At 45.6% G+C, this 14151-nt stretch overlaps 1 protein-coding gene across 1 annotated transcript in view; it reads right to left on the bottom strand.

Moving 5' to 3' along the window:
* Positions 1-14151, bottom strand: part of LOC140066215 (phospholipid-transporting ATPase IK-like) — a 1118040-nt gene that overhangs the window by 639680 nt on the left and 464209 nt on the right. The window contains exon 18 of the mRNA XM_072113746.1: positions 7932-8041. Within this exon, the coding sequence (XP_071969847.1) occupies positions 7932-8041 (110 nt within the window). The remainder of the gene's footprint in view (positions 1-7931; positions 8042-14151) is intronic.

Here is a 14151-nt window from a genome sequence, read left to right as displayed (position 1 = left end):
GTAGCCAATGAATAAATCCTACCTCTATAGCCAGTCAGCAGTCATGGACAAATAAATAAAAATCTTACAGACAGTGACGGTAAAGTGTGGTGCATGTGAGAGCAAAACAATACCAAGAAAGCCCTAATGGGATACATTAGAAGTATCAATAGAAAATACCTTCACTAATAACCACCTTACTGTTAGAAAATAAAAGTGATGTATGGGGAAGGAACCCTTACATTATAATGTCGCATAATCCTGGAGCGCTGCACACAAGGTGCCAAATTAGCCCTTAAATCTGCAGGTCCGACTTACCCCATCATGGGAAACCGCAACGGCCCATCCACCAGGCTCTCCAGGAGTCAGGAGAGGCTGCCTCGTAGACAATCAGTGGTGGATTTCTTTAAAAAACGGAGTGCGGAGGTCCCGGCTGAGAAAACCAAGATGGCGCCGACGTCGGGATTACGGAGTGGTGAGCCCAACCCCTCTCCCACTCCTTTGAAACAGCACAGCCCGTGGCCGCTACAAGGAGAGGAGTCATGGCAGCAGGCTGCTGAAGGACTGCAGCTGCCAATGGCGGGTCGATCCCAGGGGGGAGACAGGCACAGCACAATTTGATCCCAGATCGCCTGAGGGACATAACCGGTCAGGAGCACTATCGGAAAACACCCCCACACTGATCCATGTCACAGGTGTCCCCGCGATCCATGTTACAGATCTCAGGCACACCCGTGCCCCTTTCTGTGGCGGCGTCCACGGCCCTGACTTACCTCTCCTCTATCCTGCTCCCGTCCTGGAAAGGACGCGCATGCGCCGGCACTCAGAGATTTAAAGGGCCAGTGCAGTGCTGCCAACTTCAGGGTTTTTCTTAAATGCCGGCTGTTACCATCATTCCCCGCCAGATTTGAGCTACCAGCCTTAGAGAAAGCTTCCTTGTGAGTTCTCTGTGTTCCCGTGTCTCCTTTGAATTCCCATTGCGACCTCGGACCTGACCTGTGATCTTGCATCTCTGCCATCAGCCCTGACTACATGCATGTCTCTGACCCCGAGTCTGGATTCCAATTCTATACCTCGACCTTGGCTGCCACCGCTTGGTAGTCGCACCTGTGGAACGACCTGGTGGCCCCCTGCTGCAGCAAGTCCATGCCGCTTTGGCTCTGGCGAAGACCAGGTGCTACTTAGATTCTGATCCCAGGTGTCGGCTAGTACCATCTCCTGCTGTGGACCAGGGGGTACACTTACCCGAAGCCCTGACAACCCTTACCAAATGCAAAGTTCTCCCATCCGAACTTTAACCCCTCCAACACCGGGCAGGTTGGTGGATGGTGGAAACTGGCACCTTACCACCTGCACCAGATCTGGGGTCCCAAGTTCTCCAGTCCACACTCCCTCCATCCCCCTATCCACAACCAACAACTAGCTACCAGGGAGACAGGAGATCTCTAAGAGGAGTAATATCATGTGCAACAGCAGTGAAAGAGCGTTGGATATCCCCCCAGGGAAGCTCAGTGAATTCCCCACATCTCTCGCAGGAAGTACAACAGAACTGTGCTTTTTGTGTATTCACCTTCCACCGAACCACAAAGTAACTCTTCTGCTTCTTCACAACTCTCCCCGCTACTGTACGATCCATTGTGGCTCTATATTCAGCAATTGCCCACTAAGTAGGACTTTAGAGAGTTCATAGACAAAGTCAAAGAAGTCTGCAGGCAGGAAATTGCTGCAGTACATAAAGATGTACAACAGGTGGCGCAGAGAGTTGATGTACTGGAAGATGATCATATAATACTGTGAGATCAGTCGAATATGCTCTACAACAACAGGTGACAATACAGGCCTCCACTATCAGAGACCTGAGACGCTATGTTGAAGACCTTGAAAACAGAGGATGTCGCCACAATATTAGGATCTGAGGCATTCCAGAGCAACAAGAGGCAGAGGATCTTCAAGGCTACTTGCAGCACCTGTTTAACACAATTCTGGATAGGCCATTGGACACCCTGCTCAAGATGGACCGAGGTCACAAAGCACTGGGCCTTTAAAACCACTGCCCCTCCTAGAGATGTCATTTGTCACATTACTGATTTTTGGATTAAAGAAGAGATTATGAAAAGATCCTGCGTGCTGAAAACAGTATCCTTCATGGGTTCTCATCTCCAGCTATATTAAGACCTCTCATGGATTACACTCCAACAACGATGGGCCCTGAGGCCACTTCTCGAGTTACTGAGAGGCAAGGGTAAACCGTTGGGGTTTCCCTTTCTGCTTGACGGCGAGAAAAGATGGTCGCTCATCCACGCTACGCTATCCAGAGGATTTACCCACCTTCTGTGAAATTCCTCCAGAGCTACCTGACTGGTCTCAAAGCCAACATCTGTGGACCATCGTTCTACTACATGGCAGTCGACTCATCCACCGAAAAAACCTCAAAGAGCACCCAAACCTGATCCCAGACCTCCGAATGGGCGATGCCCTTTCATTCTTCTCCCATCTCTCCCTTTCCTTCCCTACCTTAACCTTCTTTTCTGGGAGATGTAACATGTCCCATTTCCATTGTTATTTTATGCTACATAGCAGCTGGCTCGTCCACCGAAAAAACGTCAAAGAGCCCCCGAACCTGATCGCAGACCTCCGAATGGGCGACGAGTATTGAAGGGGACTTCTCTTCTTGCCCTTTCATTCTTCTCCCATCTCTCCCTTTCCTTCCCTACCTTAACCTTCTTTTCTGGGAGATGTAACATGGACGTACATATCACCTATCGTTTCCATTGTTATTTTATGCTCTTGTGAATCATGATCGTAAGGCTCCACTTGCTAAATTGATAGGTTTAGACCCTACATAATGGCTCTTGGTAGTGCAGCAGGCCAGGTGTCTGGGTTCTGCACTCCTACGGTTTACAGGTACACGCTTTTCCTCAGAGTAAATCTTCATTCATAACCTCGCTTCCTCATACAGCTTCCTCAGCTGTTACATCTGGTATGGCGGTTGTTTATTGGAATATTTACAGCGAGAACAGCTATAAGCTACCATCACTATTTCAAAATGTTCTTTTTAATGTTTATTTTTTTTAATTACCTGTTTTGTAATGTCTAACCTGTTCTCCACTTTTCTTCAATATTGGATGTAAACAGTACAACGCCAGGCTAGTCCGCGAGCCCATGTGGCTGAGTTTCTGTCAGTTTTGCAATTTTTATAGCCAAATAATTGATTTGTATAGACTGTCGTTAAACAATTTTCTCTGAATACTAAGGGACTTATTTCTGATGTTAAAAGGAGTCTCGTTCTGAAAGAACTGTGCCATGCTAAGGCAGATAAAGCATTCATTCAGGAATCGCATTTTACAGCTGCACTTCGCTAAACACTGGTATCCGATAGCGTATTTGGCACACACCTTTGTTAAAAAGGCAGGAGTAGCTATCCTCGTATCTCGCCATGGACTGATTCAAGTAGCAGAAACTGAAACTGACTCCCGGGGTAGATACCTTATACTTAGGGGATCCATTTTAGGTATCGCGGTAATACTGTGTAATGTGTATGCTCCTAACTCACGCCAGTTTCTCTTTCTGTCTAGGGTCTTCCCGAAACGGAATTCTTAACATAATGAACTACTGATACTAGGGGGATTTCAGTGCAGTTTTGTCAGAAGAGTACTAAAAGTAGGGAAAAAAAACCAAAACAAAGGCAAACAAGAGGACGGCGCCTCGTGTGATACTGTGAGGATAAGGAGAAAGAGGTACGTATGGTACCTCTAGGGGGGGGGCACTTCCTACATACCCCCCTATTTTCCCCCCCCTAGAGGTGTGCTCAACTTATTATAAAGTTAATGCGCTTTTAAAGTATCCGTAAGCTGCCCTTCAGCGTGCTGGTGTTTAACTTAAGTTAAACCAGTGATCCAATAGACAGAAGGGGTGGTTTAGAAAACCAAAAGAGGGCTGGAACGGCGCTATTCGGACAAGGGTCTTCAAGAAGGTTAAAATGCTTTATTCCATAGTAGACCCGTTTCGGGCTAATCAGCCCTTCTTCAAGTACAATTGGATAAAATAGGAGGTGATTTTCAGCGGCAGCTTAATCCGCCAAACCAATCAGTTTTGTCAGAAAGTATGGATTATCTGACTCTACCCTCCAATTCAATCTCCCAAGGGATGAAAACTCTTACTCTAGAATTCCGCCATTTGATCGATAAGTCCTCACTCTATGATCTATGGCAGGTCAATAAACCAACAAGCTAGAGAATTTACAATCCCCCCCCCCCCCCCATAGAACCCATAGGAGGATTGGCTATTTTGTGGGGAATTAGCTCTGTGGAGCCTAGCTGAGGAAACTACAGGCCAGATCACGCACCAATCCTAGTAGAATTGTAGCTAGAAGATGCCCCGCTTAACACGCCCCATTGGCGTTTAAATGAAACTCTTCTCAGATCTCCACTCTTAAGGGAATCTCTACGGAAAGTTCTTACTAATTATTTTGCAGAGAATACCGCTTCTGTACCCTCTGTTACGATACTTTGGGAAGCCCACAAGGAGATATTTAGTTGAGAGGCAATATCATTATTCCCGATACAAACAGAATGTTGGACTAAATGAAAGAGAATTGGCGACCCACCCAACACCCTCTTTGCTTGGGCAAGTGTAAATCCTTCACTCCAAGATCAGGGAGTTAGACCTCCTGGATATGGAGTGCATGATTAAATACTCCAAATGCAAATATTACAAATTCGGCAACAAACCACACATGTTATTGGCCCATCAGTTCAGGCAAAAAACCCAGCATCCCCAGCATCCCAGACTACATATGCTATTAAGGACAAACACTACACTATCATCCCACGAAGGTAGCTGAACTTTTCCACACCTACCACTAGTCTCTTTACTCCCTCCAATCAGACCTACCCACCCACCAAACTAGACCAATGTCTGTCCCAATGTTCTATCCCCCGGGTCTCCCAGGAGGCCTTAGCACATTTGAACCAAGATGTTACATCGGAGGAAATAGAAGAGGTAGTAAATGCCTTCTGGGAGGTAAAACTCCTGGCTTAGATGGCTTCACTTATCTTCATTATAAAAATTCTTCCCCTTCTGCTTTCCCACATGGTTACATTGTATAATAAGTTCCTACAGGGCCAATCGATTCCTCAATCGATGCTTGCTTCCTATATCATGGTGATCCCTAAGCCAGGCAAAGACCCGTCACAATGCCCTAGCTATAGACCCATTCGGTTATTAAACGTCAACCTCAAAATTTTCACCAAACTTCTGGAAAATAGGCTAAGTGAATGCCTCCCACAACTAATACACAAACACCAAGTGGGGTTTGATAGGTATCGGCAGTCAGGGGACAAAATCGATTTAATAGACTAGGTACAGAAAACCAAATCAGAAGCTTTATTACTGAGCCTTGATGCCCATTCCGCCCCCTTATCTATAAAAAATGGGACTCGCCAGGGGTGCCTTCTGTCCCCTCTACTTAAAATATTAAGTGTAGAACTATTGCCGGCATACATCCGTGGTAATCCGGACATTAAAGCAAACAGTTTAAGATTGCCTTATTTGCAGATGATGTACTGCTCACTCTTACTGATCCTGTCATCTCCCTACCAAACCTCCATGCAGTTATCACAACTCATAGTAAAGTTTTGGGGTATAAAATAAATCAGTCAGAGGCCCTACCCTTAAACCTGTCCCCCCACTCATTATCAACCTTAGCTTCAGATACTCTTGGTGCTCATGTTCTCTTAAATACTTAGGTATAAGACTTACACCCTCTATCTCTTCCCTCTACAAAGTAAGTTATCCCCCACTGGTTCCGGAAGTAAGGAAACAATTGCTAAGCTGGTGTCCGTTCTTCCAAGATTCATCTACCTATTTGAAACTCTCCCAGTGAGAATTCCGATAATGGCCCTGCAAACATTCCAAGCATACTTCCTAGACTTCCTTTGGAACTCTAAGAGACAGGATTCAGAAAACGGTTGTAGTAGCACCAAAAGTGAAGGGTGGTTCCCCACAGACATAACTTCATATTATTATATGACTCTTCTACGCAACATAGCCTCATGGACATCTCTGTTGGCCTTTAACAGGTGGACAGAAATAGAAAAATTGTGGTTGGCACCGATACATCCCAGTTCCCTAACTTGGGGCCCACCGATGGAAATTCCTACAGCTTCTCTTCTAGCCCCAATGGCCTTCGCGCAAGATATATAGTGCAGATGTCGTATATGCTTTTCCTTAGCAACACATAAATCCTCAATCAATCCCTTTTTACATACACCACATCTACCTCAGAGTCTTAGGTTGGACTTTGTGGTATTCTGGAAACAAATGCACATCTTTCAAATTAGAGATCCCTCACATCCCACAACCTAGTTACTATTACTGATCTCTGCTCAGCGACTGAGCAATTTACGCAGGTGACCAATACCTATCCCCAGATTTATCAGTTTGATCTCTCTACTCTGGGATCTGCTACAATACCACCCCTTACGGAATTCGAATGGATTAGTCTCCGTAGCTCTTCCTCAAAGGGATTTCAGATCTATACTCCCTGCTCATGAAGCATACATACCTCGGAACCAGTTTAACATGCCTATATGATGTGATGGGAAACATGGCTGGGAAACACACTACCAGAGAAGGTATGGAAGTTTATCTGGTATAAAGGCTCCATGTCTGCCCTATACAAAGAGAATCAATTGAAGATCCTAATGCAGTGATGGCGAACCTTTTAGAGACCAAGAGCCAAAACAAGAACCAAGACCCACTTATTTATCGCAAAGTGCCAACACAGAAATTTAATTAGTGACTCCCTGCTCTGTCACAGCTTTCATTCATATCAGCACCCTGAGGACACCAATAAACCAGAAAGGTAAGATTTGGATGATCATTGTAGCTTCCCTCCAGGATCCCATAAACAGGAAGAATTTTCAGGGTTGGAGCAGGAGCTACAATGAGGATCCAGATCTGTCCACACCTTCCCACTCCTCCAGTAGTCCCAGGTAGTCCTGTCACTTTAAAATAGCTCTGTGCACAAGAAGTCATAGACTGTCTAGGACTGCAGGAAGATACCTGGAGTCCTCTCTGGTGATGGGCCAGTGCCATAGGTTCGCCACCACTGTCCTAATGCAATGGTACCACACTCCAGCACTTCTACATAAAATCAATCCGCTTATCCCTGATATTTGTTGGAGATGTGGTGAAACCGGGGCTTCTGTGTTTCATATCTTTTGGGATTGTTGAAGACATACAACTCTTTTGGGATGAGGTACATGCAATACTGCAGAGGGTTCTGGAAAATAACCTAGAGAAAGAACCGGTTGCGTTTCTCTTAGGACTCCCAAAAGCTGGATTGGGAAAACCTCAACTTAGACTGTTTCTCCACATGTTAAGTTCAGCAAAAACTTTAATTTCCCTTTTTTGGAGAAGGTCAGCCCCACCTTCCCCATTAGATTTATACTCACATATAAGACAGATGCGGTCCCTAGAATACATGACTGCCTCTTTGCATGAACGGTTGGATCAGTTTACCAAGGTCTTTGGGACGCCATAGGAGACAACCTTACTTAACACCACAAATTTAACCTTACCTTTCAATTTTCCAAGAGACCCATGGGAATGTTTTATAATTTGTTTTTTTGTTTGAAGTTGTTTCTTTTGTAGCTTGGATGTCTATTCATAGATCTGAATTATTGAATGTACAGCAATGGCTCATCTCCGATAGCGGGTAATGACAGATACACTTCCAGAATAAGGACGATAAATTTGCTGACATTTTATAATGAATGTTTGATGTGTCTATTGTTGATGTGACACTCTTGATGGTCCTGCATGGCCTAACTGAAGTTGAACGTCATATGTGCCTTTGGGATTTATAACGACATTCATGTACTAATGTTTATTCCTGTGAAATTCATAAAATTTTATAAAAATGTAAATTGGAAAAAAAAAAGACTTACATCTAGCACATGAATAAAGTCATCAGTTTCAGAACTGGGATGCAAGCGCTGTAAGAGGACACTATCTGCTCCTTTAGTGTAGAGCTTTATCTTCCCCTCTTCGTTTCTTACTGGAAAATGTAAATAAGAAAAACAAATAACATTTCACATTTTGAATGTTATCAAGCAAGCATTTACTATAGCAAACCACAATCATTTCATGATGTCTTCTACTCTACAAAAAAGTCAATAGCACAAGATTTTATGCAATAAACCAGGGTACTTACTCATAAAACCAGGCACAGTGACTTTGATAATCTACTCATATTTGTTATACATGGCCTCTTTCTTTCATTTTTAAAATGATTCTAATGAGCTAGAAGTGCTATGGGCCCTTCACAAGCTGTTTTATTTTGTTAAGATTTTGTTTTATTTAGCTCCGAAACGGCAGTACACATGAAAACAGAAATTTGTGAAAATATGCTAATGCACAGGGAAGCTTGGCCAAACACCTGGGAACCTCTGAAAAGGATGGAAACACCACGGAAATGGACAGGAAACAGCAGGGGCAGCATGCATGGATGCCTCTGAGGCTGCTTAATCGCACCATTATGCAAAAATTATGGGCAACAGCATGGCCATGACAGAGTGACCGAATGAGGCTAGATAGCATCTAAAACATGCAATAATTGACAATGACACTATAGGGGACGGCATGCAGAGGCAGCGGCAGCAGTGGCAGGCTAGAGAGTGTCATGGCGACATACCCTAAATGGACTCAGGTTTCACCAAAGGAGGTGAAATGATTTCCTATGTGAACAAAAGGTTGATGGTATATTTAGTCGATAACACAGCATGGTGGCGACATAGTGACCAAGTTCCATAACGTATCTGGTGAAACACCCGAAAAATGAGCCTGACACAGCTCTTTTGATAAGGGGACGACATGTGGAGGCAGCCATGGAGACGACTTCCATGATTAAGAGTGACAGTATGGGGCATTCATATTGCGCTGCTATGATTGCAACTTCAGGTCTCCAGCATGGCGGCGACAGATAAACCGAGTTCCATTATGTATCTGGTGAAACACCTGAAAATTCTGCCTGACACAGCTCGTTTGATAAGGCAATGATGTGCTGCATATCCTCTCGTGCTCCAGCGTCTGGGGTGTAGAGAGTTGAAATGAGACATTGGTGGACGCTGTGGAGGATTGTGGAGGCAAAATGGACAGGAAACAGCAGGGGCAGCATGCATGGATGCCTCTGAGGCTGCCTAATCTTGGGATGGAGCTGGCGGTCCACTGCCAGACGAGCTTTCGCCTGGTCAAGCCCCTGCCTCTCGGCTCCTCCCCACCCAAAATGGGCCTGGGGGCCAGAAGCGTTTACTTTGAAAAAATTATAATTTTCAAAGCAGGCCGAGTCGTTTGAATATTTCACCTAGGAATAATGGAATAGCATAGTGGTTCTATTTTTAATTGTTTTTACGGAAATGGTTCCATGATTAAGAGCGACAGTATGGGGTATCCATATTGCGCTGCTATGATTGCAACTTCAGGTCTCCAGCATGGCGGCAACAGGTGGGCCGAGTTCCACTATGTATCTGGTGAAACACCTGAAAATTCTGCCTGACACAGCTCGTTTGATAAGGGGACGATGTATGGAGGCAGTGAACTAGTAGTAGATTAAAGGTGCTGCAGTTAAAATTATGTTAGTTGGATCTTGGGATGGAGCTGGCGCTCCGCTGCCAGGCGGGCTTTCGCCTATCCAAGCCCCTGTCTCTTGGCTACTCCCCAAACAGCACTTCTAAGAACCTTTTGTATAAGATCAAGTGTAATAGCGTTCTTATAAGTTTGGGTTATGGCAGGTGAGGGGAATGTAAACAGATGCGCAAAAAGCGCTGAAATAATATCGGTAAATGATAAAAGTTTGCCAGTATATTTTGTGTATTACACAGCAGGGTGGCGACAAAGTTAACAAGTTTGATGTGGAAGCCATGAAAACAACCTAAAATTCTGCCTGACACAGCTCGTTTGATAAAGGGACCATGCATGGAGGCAGTGAACTAGTAGTAGATTAAAGGTACTGCAGTTAAAACTATGTTAGTTGGATCTTGAGATGGAGCTGGCGCTCCGCTGCCAGGCGAGCTTTCGCCAATCCAAGCCCCTGTCTCTAGGCTACTCCCCAAACAGCACTTCTAAGAACCTTTTGTATAAGATCAAGTGTAGTAACGTTCTTATAAGTTTGGGTTATGGCGGGTGAGGGGAATGTAAACAGATGCGCAAGAAGCGCTGAAATAATATCGGTAAATGATAAAAGTTTGCCAGTATATTTTGTGGATTACACAGCAGGGTGGCGACAAAGTTAACAAGTTTGATGTGGAAGCCATGATTCTGCCTGACACAGCTCGTTTGATAAGGGGACCATGTATGGAGGCAGCTATATGGACGACTTTTGAAGGCAGCTATGGCGATGACGTGTGGAGCCAGCTAAAAAGACGACATGTGGAGGCTGCTATGGAGACAATTTAATTTGGATAGTGCCTGTATGTGGCAGTCCAAAAAAGTTTTCAAACCAGAGGAGCAGGTAGGTGGTCCTCCAGAAAAATTAAATAGATTGAGTGCCTGTATGTGGCACTCCAAAAAATAGCCAGTTTCCTATGCTTTAGTGTACAAAGAGGAGGAGAAGGAGGACAATGAGGAGGAGGAGTGCATACATTATTCAGGTTGAGCTTCTTTCACCTGGTGGAGAATGAAAATCCGGAGAAATCCAGGCTTTATTCATCTTGATAAGCGTCAGCCTGTCAGCGCTGTCAGTCGACAGGCGTGTACGCTTATCGGTGATGATGCCACCAGCTGCACTGAAAACCCTTTCGGACAACACGCTAGCGGCCGGGCAGGCAAGAACCTCCAAGGCGTACAGCGCCAGTTCGTGCCACATGTCCAGCTTTGAAACCCAGTAGTTGTAGGGAGCTGTGTGATCATTTAGGACGATGGTATGGTCAGCTACGTACTCCCTCACCATCTTTCTGTAAAGATCAGCCCTACTCTGCCGAGACTGGGGACAGGTGACAGTGTCTTGCTGGGGTTACATAAAACTGGCAAAGACCTTGTAAAGCGTACCCCTGCCAGTGCTGGAAAAGCTGCCTGCTCACCTACTCTCCCTCGCTACTTGTCCCGCAGAAATACGCCCTCTGCCGCTAGCGCTGTCAGAAGGGAGATACTGTTTCAGCTTGTGCACCAGGGCCTGCTGGTATTCATGCATTCTCACACTCCTTTCCTCTCCAGGGATGAGAGTGGAAAGATTTTGCTTGTACCGTGGGTCCAGGAGAGTGAATACCCAGTAATCGGTGATGGAATAAATTCTTTAAACGCGAGGGTCACGGGATAGGCAGCCTAGCATGAAATCTGCCATATGCGCCAGAGTCCCAACGCGCAAGAATTCACTCCCCTCACTGGCCTGACTGCCCATTTCCTCCTCCTCCAACTCCTCTTCTTCTGCCCATACACGCTGAACAGTGAAGGACTGAACAATGGTCCCCTCTTCTGTCTCGCCAACATTCTCCTCCTCTTCCTCGTCATCCTCCTCCACCTCCTCCGATAAGCGCTGAGAAATAGACCTAAGGGTGCTTTGGCTATCAACAAGGGAATCTTCTTCCCCCGTCTCTTGTGACGAGCGCAAAGCTTCCGACTTCATGCTGACCAGAGAGTTTTTCAACAGGCCAAGCAGCGGGATGGTGAGGCTGATGATGGCGGCATCGCCACTGACCATCTGTGTTGACTCCTCAAAGTTACTCAGATATCAGACATCCACTCCTCATTGTAGACTTGAGGAAGCTGACTGACCTGACTACCAGTTCTGGTGGAAGTTGACATCTGGCAGTCTACAATCACTCTGCGCTGCTGGTAAACTCTGGATAACATGGTTAATGTTGAATTCCACCTCGTGGGCACGTCGCACAAAAGTCAGTGAGCGGGCAGTTGGAGGCGGCGCTGCGCTGCCCTGAGAGTGGCAGCATCTGTGCTGGACTTCCTGAAATGCGCACAGATGCGGCGCACCTTTGTGAGCAAATCAGACAGATTGGGGTATGTCTTGAGGAAACGCTGAACTATGAGATTTAACACATGGGCCAGGCATGGCACATGTGTCAGTCTGCCGAGTTGCAGAGCCGCCACCATGTTACGGCCGTTGTCCACACAACCATGCCTGGCTTCAGGTTCAGCGGTGCCAGCCACAGATCAGTCTACGCCATGATGCCCTGTAATAGCTCTTGGGCGGTGTGCCTTTTATCGCCTAGGCTCAGCAGTTTGAGCACCGCCTGCTGTCACTTAGCGACGGCACTGCTGCTGTGCCTAGAGCTACCGACTGATGGCGTCATGCCCACGGATGGTAATTCGGAGGAGGAGGTGGAGGAGGGGTGGGAGGAGGAGGAGGCATAGTAGGCCTTTGAGACCTGGCCCAAGGTAGGCCCCGCAATCCTCGGCGTCGGCAGTATATGACCAGCCCCAGGGTCAGACTCGGTCCCAGCCTCCACCAAGTTAACCCAATGTATGAGTATGACGAGTATGTTCTCTCATCTCTAGTAAATATCATGCACTGACATGTAGATCATACAGGTGCAGTTGACAGTGAATAGCACATACTAAAACATAGGCCATAAAGGTGCTGTTGTCAGTGAATAGAGTTTTGTGGTAAGGGCAGAAAATAAACAAATTTACCCCCCGTTTAAACAATTAATGATAACCAAAAATTTGTAAATCAGAAAAAATTGCATCAAAAAGCATAATTTAACTTCAAATCTTTATTTAATTCACCAAACATGATTAAAATGTAGCCATTGGCAAAGAGAACCAACAAGATTAAAATGGTGTGTGTTATAATTAGAGATGAGCGAACATACTCGTCCGAGCTTGATGCTCGTTCGAGCATTAGCGTACTCGAAACTGCTCGTTGCTCGGACGAATACTTCGCCCGCTCGAGAAAATGTCATCTCCCGCCGTTTTGCTTTTTGGCGGCCAGAAACAGAACCAATCACAAGCCATAGGAGAACCCCAACGGCTTACTTAGGCCTACAATAGCGTTATATTTTCCTTTTTTTTGTTTGCTTGTGGCTGGGCTTGCTGGCATTATAGTAGTGCAGCTAGTACCATATTGTGAGGAATTTGCTGGGAGACCTGCGACCGTTGTGTTTAGCTCTTAGTGACACGCATATCCACCTCAAACACCGAAGTGGGACAATTTATTAGGGGTTTGATTAGAATTAGGCAGAGTCTGCTGATTTTTTTTTTTTTTTTTACCTTTATTTCATTTTATAGCTCAAACTCATCTTGCAAAGCAGTGTGCTTTCAGTGTAGGCTACAAAATAGCCATAGGAGAACCCCAACGGCTTACTTAGGCCTACAGTAGTGTTATATTTTCCTTTTCCAAAAAGCAAAACGGCGGGAGATGCCATTTTCTCGAGCTGACGAAATACTCGTCCGAGCAACGAGCAGTTTCGAGTACGCTAATGCTCGAACGAGCATCAAGCTCGGACGAGTATGTTCGCTCATCTCTAGTAAATATCATGCACTGACATGTAGATCATACAGGTGCAGTTGACAGTGAATAGCACATACTAAAACATAGGCCATAAAGGTGCTGTTGTCAGTGAATAGAGTTTTGTGGTAAGGGCAAAAAATAAACAAATTTACCCCCCGTTTAAACAATTAATGATAACCAAAAATTTGTAAATCAGAAAAAATTGCACCGAAAAGCATAATTTAACTTCAAATCTTTATTTAATTCACCAAACATGATTAAAATGTAGCCATTGGCAAAGAGAACCAACAAGATTAAAATGGTGTGTGTTATAATTAGAGATGAGCGAACATACTCGTCCGAGCTTGATGCTCGTTCAAGCATTAGCGTACTCGAAACTGCTCGTTGCTCGGACGAATACTTCGCCCGCTCGAGAAAATGGCATCTCCCGCCATTTTGCTTTTTGGCGGCCAGAAACAGAGCCAATCATAAGCCAGGAGACTCTGCACTCCACCCAGCATGACGTGGTACCCTTACACGTCGATAGCAGTGGTTGGCTGGCCAGATCAGGTGACCCTGGAATAGACTAGCCCCTGCCCGCGCTGCTCGGATCATTCTCTGTCTGGATGCCGCTAGGGAGAGAGCTGCTGCTGGTCAGGGAAAGCGTTAGGGTGTTCTATTAGAATAATGTTAGGCAGGAGTGATTCTACAAGAACCCAACAGCCCTT

Source organism: Engystomops pustulosus, chromosome 1 (genome assembly GCF_040894005.1).
Source record: "Engystomops pustulosus chromosome 1, aEngPut4.maternal, whole genome shotgun sequence".
Lineage (NCBI taxonomy): Eukaryota > Metazoa > Chordata > Amphibia > Anura > Leptodactylidae > Engystomops > Engystomops pustulosus.
Note: the sequence above shows the minus strand (reverse complement) of the source record. Positions and strands in the feature narration are given on the sequence as shown.